The sequence below is a fragment of the Salvelinus fontinalis genome, chromosome 41 (genome assembly GCF_029448725.1).
Source record: "Salvelinus fontinalis isolate EN_2023a chromosome 41, ASM2944872v1, whole genome shotgun sequence".
Classification (NCBI taxonomy): Eukaryota; Metazoa; Chordata; class Actinopteri; order Salmoniformes; family Salmonidae; genus Salvelinus; species Salvelinus fontinalis.
This window is the reverse complement of record NC_074705.1, coordinates 17,371,030-17,385,340: the sequence shown is the minus strand read 5'-3', so window position 1 is coordinate 17,385,340 and position 14,311 is coordinate 17,371,030. Positions and strand designations below refer to the sequence as shown.

At 45.5% G+C, this 14,311-nt stretch overlaps 1 protein-coding gene across 5 annotated transcripts in view; it reads left to right on the top strand.

Moving 5' to 3' along the window:
• Positions 1-77: 77 nt before the first annotated feature.
• Positions 78-14,311, top strand: part of LOC129840707 (glycogen synthase kinase-3 beta-like) — a 63,428-nt gene continuing 49,194 nt past the window's right edge. For all 5 annotated transcript variants that reach the window (XM_055908805.1, XM_055908803.1, XM_055908804.1 and 2 more), the window contains exon 1: positions 78-448. In XM_055908805.1, the coding sequence (XP_055764780.1) occupies positions 325-448 (124 nt within the window). In that variant the 5' untranslated portion in view covers positions 78-324. The remainder of the gene's footprint in view (positions 449-14,311) is intronic.

The window sequence follows — 14,311 nt, the reverse complement described above, 5'->3', positions numbered from 1 at the left end:
ATATCTGTTTATTTTATACATACAGTATATAATTGACATGAGTACTCTTCTGTTAACTGGATACATAAGATAATGCTGTTTTTTTAAACTAATTTGTTATTGAACCTTTATTTAACTAAGCAAGTCAAATTCTTATTTACTATGATGGCCTACCAAAAGGCAAAAGGCAAAAGGCCTCCTGCGGGGACGGGGGCTGGGATTAAAAAATAAATCAAATAAAATACAGGACAAAACACACATCATGACAAGAGAGACAACACAACACTACTTAAAGAGAGGCCTATGACAACAACATAGCAAGCCAGCAACACATGGCAACACAGCATGGTAGCAACACAACATGGTAGCAGCACAAAACAGGGTACAAACATTATTGGTCACAGACAACAGCACAAAGGGCAAGAAGGTAGAGACAACAATACATCACGCAAAGCAGCCACAACTGTCAGTAAGTGTCCATGATTAAGTCTTTGAATGAAGAGATTGAGATAAAACTGTACAGTTTGAGTGTTTGTTCCAGCTCGTTCCAGTCGCTAGCTGCAGCGAACTGAAAAGACGAGCGACCCAGGGATGTGTGTACTTTGGGGACCTTTAACAGAATGTGACTGGCAGAACGGGTGTTTTATGTGGAGGATGAGGGCTGCAGTAGATACCTCAGATAGGGGGAAGTGGGGCCTAAGAGGGTTTTATATATAAGCATCAACCAGTGGGTCTTGCGAAGGGTATACAGAGATGGCCAGTTTATAGAAGAGTATAGAGTGCATTGATGTGTCCTATAAAAGAGCATTGGTGGCAAATCTGATGGCCGAATGGTAAAGAACATCTAGCCGCATCTAGCTGTTACCCGGGGCAATAATTGTGGCAATAATCAATCCAATGTGAAGAATTTAGCATGTTGATAATAAAGTGTAATACTGCACGATATTGTTTTTGTTCCATTTTATTATATTTCTGTGTCCGGGCTGCGTTAAAGTTGGCCCTCAGGCAACAAAGCAGGCCCAAACCATAATGCCACCGCCTCCATGCTTTACGGTTGGTATGAGGTTCTTCTGTTCAAAGGCAGTGTTTCTTTTCGGCAAAGATGGCGTCTGGCATTGCGGCCAAACAACTCCACCTTTGACTCATCTGTCCAGAGCACATTGTTCCAATAGTCTTGGTCTTTACTCAGGTGTTGTCTGTCAAATGTCAGTCTTGTCTTGATATTATTTTTTGAGAGCAGAGGCTTCTTCCTTCCTGACCACCCATGTAGGCCAAGTTTGTGTTTGTGTCTCTTTCTGACAGTTGACTCATGCACTTTAAAATTGATTGTGGCAAGAGTGGCATGTAGATCCCTTGATGTTACCCTGGGGTTCTTATTGACTTCTATGAGCATCTTTCGGTCAGCTCTTGGGCTGAATTTGGTGGGACGACCTGTCCTAAGTAGATTGCCTGTGGTTTGGAATTTTCTCCATTTGTAGATGATCCGTCGGACAGGGAAATGATGTACTTCGAAATGCTTGGAAATGTATTTGTAACCCCTCCCAGACTCACGGGCATCAATAACTTTTCTTCTGATGGCCTCGGATAGGTATTTTGATCTTTGCATGATGTGTTACCACACACCCATGTGTTTAATACCAAACCAGGTTTCTAATCTTTACGGAAGGCTGGACCCTCCCAAGGTACTCTCTAATGATTTCTTAATAATTGTCACCGGTTTGGGTGCACCTGATCCTAATTTTAGCCATTTTAGGTGATGGTAAAGGCAGTGGGGGTCCAAATTATTTCTGCAGAAGGAAATTCTATTTTTGTTTATTTTAATTGCATAACAATTTCGAAGTAAATGTTTTTGTGTGTTATTTGTTAAATTGGGTTACCTTTATCAATGAATTTGGTTGCAATTTAGCTCAAATATCCATGTGTCCAAATACGTAAAAAATACAATAAAAAAATGACCACTTTCCAAAGAGTGTACTTACTTTTCACATTTTTATTTATTACATTTTTTTATTTCACCTTTACTTAACCACGTAGGCCAGTTGAGAACAAGTTCTCATTTACAACTGCGACCAAGCCAAGATAAAGCAAAGCAGTGTGACAAAAACAACAACACAGAGTTACACATGGGATAAACAAACGTACAGTCAATAACAAAATAGAAAAATCTATATACAGTGTGTGCAAATGTAGAGAGGCAATAAATAGTCCATAGTGGCAAAATAATTACAATTTAGCATGAACACTGGAGTGATAGATGTGCAGATGATGATGTGCAAGTAGGGATACTGGGGTGCAAAAGAGCAAAACAATTAACTATACGGGGATGAGGTAGTTGGGTGGGCTATTTACAGATGGGCTGTGTACAGGTGCAATTATTGGTAAGCTGCTCTGACAGCTGATGTTTATAGTTAGTGAGGGAGATATAAGTTTCCAGCTTCAGTGACTTTTGCAATTCGCTCCAGTCATTGGCAGCAGAGAACTGGAAGGAAAGGCGGCCAAAGAAGGTGTTGGCTTTGGGGATGACCAGAGAAATATACCTGCTGGAGCCTGTGCTATGGGTGGGTGTTGCTATGGTGACCAGTGAGCTGAGATAAGTTGGGGCTGTACCTAGCAAAGACTTATAGATGACCTGGAGCCAGTGGGTTTGGCAACGGATATGTAGCGAGGGCCAGCCAACGAGAGCATACAGGTCGCATTGGTGGGTAGTATATGGAGCTTTAGTGACAAAACTGATGGCACTGTGATAGACTACATCCAATTTGCTGAATAGAGTGTTGGAGGCTATTTTGTAAATGACATTTCCGAAGTCAAGGATCGGTAGGATAGTCAGTTTGACGAGGGTATGTTTGGCAGCATGAGTAAAGGAGGTTTTGTTTGCAAAATAGGAAGCCGATTCTAGATTTAATTTTGGATTGGAGATGCTTAATGTGAGTCTGGAAGGAGAGTTTACTTGTAGTTGTCCACATATTCTAAGTCAGAACCGTCCAGAGTAGTGATGCTAGTCGGGCGGGCGGGTGCGGGTAGCGATCGGTTGAAGAGCATGCATTTAGTTTTACTAGCATTTAAGAGCAGGTGGAGGCCACGGAAGGAGAGTTGTATGGCATTGAGGCTCGTTTGGAGGTTTGTTAACACAGTGTCCAAAGAATTGCCAGATGTATACAGAATGGTGTCGTCTGCGTAGAGGTGGATCAGAGAATCAGCAGCAGCAAGAGCGACATCATTGATATATACAGAGAAAAGTGTCGGCCTGAGAATTGAACCCTGTGGCACACCCATAGAGACTGCCAAAGGTCCGGACAACAGGCCCTCCGATTTGACACACTGAGCTCTATCTGAGAAGTAGTTGGTGAACCAGGCGAGGCAGTCATTTGAGAAACCAAGGCTATTGAGTCTGCCGATAAGAATGCAGTGATTGACAGAGTCGAAAGCCTTGGCCAGGTCGATGAAGACGGCTGCACAGTACTGTCTTTTATCGATGGTGGTTATGATATCGTTTAGGACCTTGAACATGGCTGAGGTGCACCCATGACCAGCTCGGAAACCAGATTGCATAGTGGAGAAGGTACAGTGGGATTCGAAATGGTCGGTGATCTGTTTGTTAACTTGGCTTTCGAATATTTTAGAAAGGCAGGGCAGGATGGATATAGGTCTGTAACAGTTTGGGTCTAGAGTGTCTCCCCTTTTGAAGAGGGGGATGCCCGCGGCAGCTTTCCAATCTTTAGGGATCTCAGATGATACGAAAGAGAGGTTGAACAGGCTAGTAATAGGGGTTGCAACAATTGTGGCAGATCATTTTAGAAAGATAGGGTCCAGATTGTCTAGCCCAGCTAATTTGTAGGCATCCAGATTTTGCAGCTCTTTCAGAACATCAGCTACCTGGATTTGGGTGAAGGAGAAGCGGGTGTGTGGGGGGGGCTTGGGCAAGTTGCTGCGGGGGGTGCAGAGCTGTTGCCCGGGGTAGGGGTAGCTAGGTGGAAAGCATGGCCAGCCGTAGAACAATGCTTATTGAAATTCTCGATTATCATACATTTATCGGTGGTGACAGTGTTTCCTAGCCTCATTGCAGTGGGCAGCTGGGAGGAGGTGCTCTTATTCTCCATAGACTTTACAAGAATTAGTGCTACAGGATGCATATTTCTTTTTGAATAAGCTAGCCTTTGCTTCCTAACTGACTGTGTATATTGGTTCCTGACTTCCCTGAAAAGCTGTATATCGCGGGGGCTATTTGATGCTAATGCAGTACGCCACAGGATGTTTTTGTGCTGGTCAAGGGCAGTCATGTTAGGAGTGAACCAGGGGCTATATCCGCTCTTAGTTCAATTTTTTTGAATGGGGCATGCTTATTTAAGATGAGGTAAGGAAAGCACTTTTAAAGAACAACCAGGCATCCTCCACTGACGGGATGAGGCCAATATCCTTCCAGGATACCTGGGCCAGCTTGATTAGAAAGGCCTGCTCGCTGAAGTATTTTAGGGAGCGTTTGACAGGGATGAGGGGTGGTCGTTTGACCGCGGACCCATTACGGAAGCAGGCAATGAGGCAGTGATCGCTGAGATCCTGGTTGAAGACAGCAGAGGTGTATTTGGAGGGCAAGTTGGTCAGGATGATATCTATGATTGTGCCCATGTTTACGGATTTAGGGTTCTACCTGGTAGGTTCCTTGATAATTTGTGTGAGATTGAGGGCATCTATCGTAGATTGTAGGACGGCCAGGGTGTTAAGCATATCCCAGTTTAGGTCACCTAACAGAACGAAGTCTGAAGATAGATGGGGGCAATCGATTCACATATGGTGTCCAAGGCACAGATGGGGGCTGAGGGGGGTCTTTAACAAGCGGCAACAGTGAGATACTTGTTTCTGGAAAGGTGGATTTTTAAAAGTAGAAGCTCAAACAGTTTGGGCACAGACCTGGATAGTATGACAGAACTCTGCAGGTGTAACGGCGGTCCTCCTCAACCGAAAAGGAGGAGTAGTGAGGGAACCAAAATGCAGCGGAGTTTGAAGACATAATTTATTAAAGAATAACACGAAAACACGAACTTGACTAATAAACTAACAAAACAACAAACGGTGTAGACAGACCTGGACGACGGACTCACAGAACACGAATAACGCACGAACAGGGAAAATAGCCTACACATAAATTAACGATGAACAAACAAACCGAAACAGTCCCGTATGGTGCGACAAACACTGACACAGGAGACAACCACCCACAACGAACACTGTGAGACAACCTACCTAAATATGACTCTTAATTAGAGGAACGCCAAACACCTGCCTCTAATTAAGAGCCATACCAGGCAACCCATAAACCAACATAGAAACAGAAAACATTTGGGTGGGCACCCAAACTCACGTCCTGACCAACTAACACATACAACAAACTAACAGAAATAGGTCAGGAACGTGACATAACCCCCCCCATAAGGTGCGAACTCCGGGCGCACCAGCACAAAGTCTAGGGGAGGGTCTGGGTGGGCATCTGACCACGGTGGTGGCTCAGGCTCCGGGCGAGGTCCCCACCCCACCATAGTCAATCCCAGCTTCCATTTCCCCCTATGAATGCCCACCCTCATCTTACCCCCACTAAATCCTTTTGGTAACATCGACACCAGGAGCAGCACCGGGACAGAGGGATAGCTCAGGACAGAGGGATAGCTCAGGACAGAGGGATAGATCAGGATAGTAAGGTAACTCAGGATAGAGAGGTAGCTCAGGATAGAGGGGCAACTCCGGACTGAAAGGCAGCTCCGGACAGAGAGACAGCTCTGGACTGAGGGGCAGTTCTGAATAAATAGCCGCTCTGGGCTAAGGGACAGCTCATGACTGGCTGACGGCTCTGGACGCTCATGGCTGGCTGACGGCTCTGGACGCTCATGGCTGGCTGACGGCTCTGGACGCTCATGGCTGGCCGACGGCTCTGGACGCTCATGGCTGGCCGACGGCTCTGGACGCTCATGGCTGGCTGACGGCTCTGGACGCTCATGGCTGGCTGACGGCTCTGGACGCTCATGGCTCACTGACGGCTCTGGCAGATCCTGTCTGGTTGGCGGCTCTGGCAGATCCTGTCTGGTTGGCGGCTCTGGCAGATCCTGTCTGGTTGGCGGCTCTGGCAGATCCTGTCTGGTTGGCGGCTCTGGCAGATCCTGACTGACGACTGGCTCTAGCGGCTCCTGACTGACTATCGGCTCTGACGGCTCGGGACAGACGGGCGGCTCTAATGGCTCGGGACAGACGGATGGCTCAGACGGCGCTGGGGAGACGGATGGCTCAGACGGTGCTGGGGAGACGGATGGCTCAGACGGCGCTGGGGAGACGGATGGCTCAGATGGCGCTGCGGAGACGGATGGCTCAGATGGCGCTGCGGGAGACGGATGGCTCAGACTGCTCCTGTCTGGCGGAAGGCTCTGGCTGCTCCTGTCTGGCGGAAGGCTCTGTAGGCTTATGGCCGACGGGCAGCTTTGCAGGCTCATGGCAGACAGGCAGTTCATGCGCCGTTGGGCAGACGGCAGACTCTGGCCGGCTGAGACGCACTGTAGGCTTGGTGCGTGGTGCCGGAACTGGAGGCACCTGACTGGGGACACGCACTTCAAGCCTAGTGCGGGGAGCAGGGACAGGGCACACTGACCTCTCGAAGCGCACTATATGCCTGGTGCGTGGTACCGGACTGAGGGCACGCACCTCAGGACGAGTGCGGGGAGAAACAACAGTGTGCACAGGACTTAGGAGACGCACATGTGGCTTAGTGCGCGGTGCCGAAACTGGAGGCACTGGGCTGGAGACACGCACCATAGGGAGAGTGCGTGGAGGAGGAACAGGGCTCTGAAAACGCACTGGAAGCCTGGTGCGTAGTGTAGGCACTGGTGGTACTGGGCTGGGGCGGGAAGGTAGTGCCGGAAATACCGGACCGTGAAGGCGTACTGGCTCCCTTGAGCACCGAGCCTGCCCAACCTTACCTGGTTGAATGCTCCCCGTCGCCCGACCAGTGCGGGGAGGTGGAATAACCCGCACCGGGCTATGTAGGCGAACCGGGGACACCATGCGTAAGGCTGGTGCCATGTAAGCCGGCCCGAGGAGACGCACTGGAGACCAGACGCGTTGAGCCGGCCTCATGACACCTGGCTCAATGCCCAATCTAGCCCTACCAGTGCGGGGAGGTGGAATAACCCGCACTGGCCTATGCACTTGTACAGGAGACACCGTGCACTCTACTGCGTAACACGGCGCCTGCCCGTACTCCCGCTCTCCACGGTAAGCCTGGGAAGTGGGTGCAGGTCTCCTACCTGCCCTTGGCCCACTACCTCTTAGCCCCCCCCCCCCCCCAAGACATTTTTGGGGTCTCCTCTCGGGCTTCCAGCCACGTCTCCTTGCTGCCTCCTCATACCACCGCTCTTGGGCTCTCGCTGCCTCCATCTCCTCACGAGCGCGGCGATATTCCCCAATGTGAGCCCAGTGTCCTTTACCATCCAGCTCATCCTCCCAAATCCATTTCCTGTGGATATTCCTGCTCGAACTCACGCCGCTTGGTTCTGGATAGGTGGGTGGTTCTGTAACGGCGGTCCTCCTTCTCTTCAACCGAAAAGGAGGAGTAGTGAGGGAACCAAGATGCAGCGGATGTTGAAGACATAATTTATTAAAGAAAACAAGACGAAAAAAAACACGAACTTGACTAAACTAACAAAACAACAAACGGTGTAGACAGATCTGGACAACGGACTCACAGAACACACGAGAACGCACGAACAGGGAAAAAAAGCCTACACATAAATGACGATGAACAAACAAACCGAAACAGTCCCGTATGGTGCGACAAACACTGACACAGGAGACAACCACCCACAACGAACACTGTGAGACAACCTACCTAAATATGACTCTTAATTAGAGGAACGCCAAACACCTGCCTCTAATTAAGAGCCATACCAGGCAACCCAAAATCAGCATAGAAACAGAAAACATAGAATGCCCACCCAAACTCACGTCCTGACCAACTAACACATACAACAAACTAACAGAAATAGGTCAGGAACGTGACAGCAGGCTATCTCTGCAGTAGTTTGCATCTCCGCCCCCTTTGGCAGTGCTATCTTGACGGAAAATGTTGGGGGATGGTAATTTCCGAATTTTGGTGGCTTTCCTAAGCCAGTATTCAGACATGGCTAGGACATCAGGGTTGGGGGAGTGTGCTAAAGCAGTGAATAAAACAAACTTAGGGAGGAGGCTTCTGATGTTAACATGCATGAAACCAAGCCTTTTACGGTTACAGAAGTCAACAAATGAGAGCGCCTGGGGAATAGGTGTAGTACTGGGGCTACAGGGCCTGGGTTAACCTTTACATCACCAGAGGAACAAAGGAGGAGTAGGATAAGGGTACGGCTAAAGGCTATAAGAACTGGTCGTCTAGTGCGTTGTGTGCAGACAAGGGTATGGTAGGATGTGAGTACAGTGGAGGTAAAGCTAGGCATTGAGTGACGTTGAGAGAGGTTGCGTCTCTCGGGGCACCAGTTAAGCCAGGTGAGGTTACCGCATGCGTGGGGGGTGGTACAAAAAAGCTAAGGCATGTTGAGCAGGACTGGGGGCTCTACAGTGAAATAAAACAATAAAAACAATCCGAAACAGCAGTAGACAAGGCATATTGACATTAGAGAGAGGCATAAAGCAATCACAGGTATTGGTCGGGGGAACTAAGACAACAACAGGTAAATGGCGATGAATGGGCACAGTTAGGTACATACAGGACCTGAGTTCAAGGCTGGGGCCAACAGATAAATAAAAAGAGGTACAGTGTTAATGAACAGTTCAGCAAGCATCAGTTGTGTAGCCGAGTGATCATATGGTCCAATGAGCAGCAATAGGTGAGTTAGGGAGCCGTTCGGTAGTCGATACTAGGCGAGCGGGAGACACGGCGTTTAAACAGCTAGCGGGCCGGGGATAGCAGATGGGTCTTCGCGACAACACAACGGAAAAGCCTGTTGAAACCACATCGGATGATTACGTCGGCAGAACAGTCGTGATGGATACATGACTGTATTCCAGAACCGACAAATACAGTTGAAGTCGGACGTTTACATACACTTAGGTTGGAGTCATTAAAACTCGTGTTTCAACCACTGCACACATGTATTGTTAACCAACTATAGTTTTGGCAAGACGGTTAGGACTTTGGGCATGACACAAGTAATATTTCCAACAATTGTTTACAGACAGATTATTTGACTTATAATGTCACACCCTGACCGTAGAGATCCTTTTTATGTCTCTGTTTTGGTTGGTCAGGGCGTGAGTTTGGGTGGTCATTCTATGTCTGGTGTTCTATGTTGTCCTTGTTTTTGTATTTCTATGCGTTTGGCCTGGTATGGTTCCCAATCAGAGGCAGCTGTCTATCGTTGTCTCTGATTGAGAACCATACTTAGGTCGCCTGTTCCCACCTGTGTTTGTGGGTGGTTATTTTCTGTTTAGTGTTTGTTGCACCTTTCAGAACTGTTCGTTAGTCGTTTTGTTGTTTTTGTTCGCGTGTTCATTCTTTATTAAAAGTATTATGGATAGGTACCACGCTGCACCTTGGTTCTCTTCTCCTTCTCCCGACAAAGTTCGTTACATGACTATGACTATGGCACCAGACAATGAGAGGTGCTGAAGGAGCAGGGATGGTTCTCGGCGTGTTTAAAAAAAAAAAATTTTGTTTCCCATGTTCCCGAGTTTCCCATGTTCACTGTATCACAATTCCAGTGGGTCAGAAGTTTACACACACTAAGTTGATTGTGCCTTTAAACAGCTTGGGAAATTCCAGAAAATTATGTCATGGCTTTAGAAGCTTCTGATAGGCTAATTGACATAATTTGAGTCAATTGGAGGTGTACCTGTGGATGTATTTCAAGGCCTACCATTAAACGCAGTGCCTCTTTGCTTGATAACATGGGAAAATCAAACGAAATCAGCCAAGACCGCAGAAAAAAATTGTAGACCTCCACAAGTCTGGTTCATCCTTGGGAGCAATTTCCAAATGCCTGAAGGTACCACGTTCATCTGTACAAACAATAGTACGCAAGTATAAACACCATGGGACCACACAGCCGTCATACTGCTCAGGAAGGAGACGCATTCTGTCCACAAGAGATGAACGTACTTTGGTGCGAAAAGTGCAAATCAATCCCAGAACAACAGCAAAGGACCTTGTGAAGATGCTGAAGGAAACAGGTACAAACATATCTATATCCACAGTAAAATTAGTCCTATATTGACATAACACGAAAGGCTACTCAGCAAGGAAGAAGCCACTGCTCCAAAACCGCCATAAAAAAGCCAGACTACAGTTTGCAACTGCACATGGAGACAAAGATCGTACTTTTGAGAAAAGTCCTCTGGTCTGATGAAACAAAAATACAACTGTTTGGCCATAATGACCATTGTTATATTTGGAGGAAATAGGGATGCTTGCAAGCCGAAGAACACCATCCCAACCGTGAAGCACGGGGGTGGCAGCATCATGTTGTGGGAGTCCTTTGCTGCAGGAGGGACAGGTGCACTTCACAAAATAGATGACATCATGTGGCAAGGAAATTATGTGGATATATTGAAGCAACATCTCAAGACATCAGTCAGGAAGTTAAAGCTTGGTCGCAAATGGGTCTTCCAAATGGACAATGACCCCAAGCATACTTCCAAAGTTGTGGTAAAATGGCTTAAGGACAACAAAGTGAAGGTATTGGAGTGGCCATCACGAAGCCCTGACCTCAATCCTATAGAAAATTTGTGGGCAGAACTGAAAAAGCTTATGCGAGCAAGGAGGCCTACAAACCTGACTCAGTTACACCAGCTCTGTCAGGAGGAATGGGCCAAAATTCACCCAACTGATTGTGTGAAGCTTGTGGAAGGCTACCCGAAACGTTTGACCCAAGTTAAACAATTTAAAGGCAATGGTTCCAAATACTAATTGAGTTTATGTAGAATAAAAGCTTAAATAAATCATTCTCTCTACTATTATTCTGACATTTCACATTCTAAAATAAAGTGGTGATCCTAACTGACCTAAGACAGGGACTTTTTACTAGGATTAAATGTCAGAAATTGTGAAGCTGAGTTTAAATGTCTTTGGCTAAGATGTATGTAAACTTCCGACTTCAACTGTACAAAAGTTATTTTGTCTTCCATATTGTTGATGAAACATGTAAGATGGCAACAAAAAATGAAGCATTCCTAATCTTGTACCATGGCCATCCCTTTTACGTGTTCTTAAACGGCTCTTAATTAGATGGTCAAGTAATCCTGCAGATAAATAGATTGCTCTGAATGCGCTTGCAAAAATCCCGCATTTCTCTGTGCCTGGCTTGCGCTCTTCAACCCTACAGAACTGAAGTGGCAGTACCAGTTGTATGATGACACGTCTATATTGAGATATAGGTGAGTGAAATAATTCCCAGTGTATTCTAATTCAAAGGGGTGAGGATAGAAGAGTCAGCTGGCAAAGGGAAGTCTAAAGACAATTGTATAGGATTTCTATTGTGATTTGGATATAATGCTGTACATGGTCTGGATAATTATTTTGAGATAAAAAAAAGATAGAAAATAAAACCTTGCTTCTTTTGTTAAACTATCCATGGAAGGCTCTCGCCATTAATGTTAATCAATTCCTGTAACTGTAGAATTCTGATATCGGGAAAGTGTTATCTCATTATGGAGTTGAATTGCTTCAATTATGCATTCCGTAGCAATACTGTCACATTTGTGTCTGGGCTGAAGTACGGTACATCTACCTGGGCACTTTTTTCAGTCGTGTTCAACTGGGAGGCAGCTGCATGGGAAGATGGTTGAAGATGGTATAGCTCATAAATTTTTTTGAGGTCATCTTCTCTCCATTATCTATGTGTCTATAGATAAGACAGCACTACGAACGTGCAGAACTGCAGTTATGGGAACGTGCTGACTGCAGTGTGTGAGACATGTTATAACGTGACATTTTAAACTTCATGTGTAAAATCAGTGGTGGAAAAAGTACTTAATTGTCATAATTGAGTAAAAGTAAAGATACTGTACCATAATAAAAAATGACTCAAGTAAAAGTACAAGTCACCCAGTAAAATACTACTTGAGTAAAAGTCTAAAAGTATATGGTTTTAAATGTACTTATGTACAGTGGTGGAAAAAAGTACTCAATTGCCATACTTCAAAATAAAAAAGTAAATGCTATACTGCATATGAAGTTCCTTATATTAAGCAAACCAGACAGCAAAATTTATTTTTTTTCCTTTAAGGACAGACTGGCACACTCCAAAACTCAGACATAAATTACAAATGCAGTATGTGTTTAGTGAGTCCGCCAGATCAGAGGGATTACAACTTGTGATATATTGATAGGTGCTTGAATTGGACCATATTGCTGTCCTGTCTAAGTAACATTTTAATTCCCAGAACTGTAGTAGCCTATCACGTTTACTCTTCTATGTTGTATTCAGAACCTCTGTGAATGGAAATCTGAGTAAACAATGCCCTCTTGTGGTGTAAATGAGTCATGACACCAACACTGTAAATTTGCAGCTCAATCTTAGCACATGTGTTGTTAGATCCAGACCCTTTCACTGTCAATGGTTTGATCTTCTTGTGGGCTGCAAGAAGAGGAGGTTGCTCGTATTGTTTAACGAAAAACTACATCTCCACGTGCAGTGTCAAGAAGAGCCATGTTTCCAGCACATGTCCTCCAGTCTTTGTGGATCAATCAAGAGAGAAAAAAGATCATAGCACCTGAAAAAGAATGTACCTGGTGTTGACTAGGGTTCTTACTCTTGTCCTTGTGCATGAGCCAATGGTAAATGAGCTGTGTAACTCTGTGAAAAGACCCTGTCATTAAGGTGCTTTGTTATGCGTTTCCCCAAAATATATCATTCGTATTCTCTGACAAGATACACACAGACACAGGGGAAGAGGAATGAGAGGAGCACACAAACATTGCAGAAGAAAGGACTGTTAGCAACCAAGGGCACAACTTTCACTGGGGACATGTCCCGCCCCCCACATTCTGAAATTGCATTTCTGTCCACCCCAGTTTTATAATTGGATTGTGATACAAAACGAGGTAACGGTGCACATTAGGACCAGGTAGACGCCTCCGGGCGGTCGGGTAGGCTGTTTGAAGTGTTTATCCGACTGGATACAAATAATTAAAAAAGATAATCAAATTCCCGCCCCTGGTAGCGACTACAGCTTTGACAGTATTGAACAGCCTCACAAAGAGTCTGCATGGCATGCTGGGAAAGTATTCCTCAGGTCCTGCCACTGCATGAATGCCAAGGCCTGTCTATGTAAAGCCTAGTTGTTTCACTACACAACACCTCCCACTGGGCACACACTGGTGTGCCGCGTCATTTCAATGAAATTATGTTGAAAAGACGTTGAATTGACGTCTGCGCCCAGTGGGCGACGCTTCAGAAGCTCTGTAAATGGACTAAAAACACTTCAACACTATAATGAGTAGACCGAGCAGGCCTGACTTTACTGCAGCAATGAGTATAATGACTTGTTTGGTTTCAAAGCAGTCCTCCCAAGTGCAGATATAGAGTAGGCCTAATCAGCACCACTTAAAAGCAGGTTCACACCCATGATTTTCTTAGGCTATAAAACTCTTGGCGGAGTTTCCCTCTGTGGATTTTGAAGTACTCCCAGTTGGAACTCGTTGCTGCCCTGGTTTCATAAAATGACTCAGCAGGAATCCCACTCAATTGCCTACACACACGGTGCCAAGCACCTAGTTACTGTGCAGAGGAGCCTCCTCACTCAAACTTATCTGCATCTGCATCTGCAACACCTGGCCACACAATAGTCTCTCGGCAAGCCAGCAACTAAAATAAAGCAAATCTACCACTTATTGAGCACTTTCTTGAAATAGTGTGTCTTGGAGCATCAATTAATCTTCTGTCTCAAAATGCACTGTCCCGTTGAACACTAATATACAGTTGAAGTTTACATACACTTAGGTTGGAGTCATTAAAACTCATTTTTCAACCACCACAAATTTCTTGTTAACAAACTATAGTTTTGACAAGTCGGCAAGGACATCTACTTTGTGCATGACACAAGTAATTTTTCCAACAATTGTTTACAGACAGTTTATTTTACTTATAATTCACTGTATCACAATTACAGTCGGTCAGAAGTTTACATATGCTAAGTTGACTGTGCCTTTAAACAGCTTGGAAAATTCCAGAAAATTATGTCATGGCTTAAGAAGCTTCTAATAGGCTAATTGACATCATTTGAGTCAATTGGAGGTGTACCTGTAGATGTATTTCAATGCCTACTTTCAAATTCAGTGCCTCTTTGTTTGACATCATGGGAA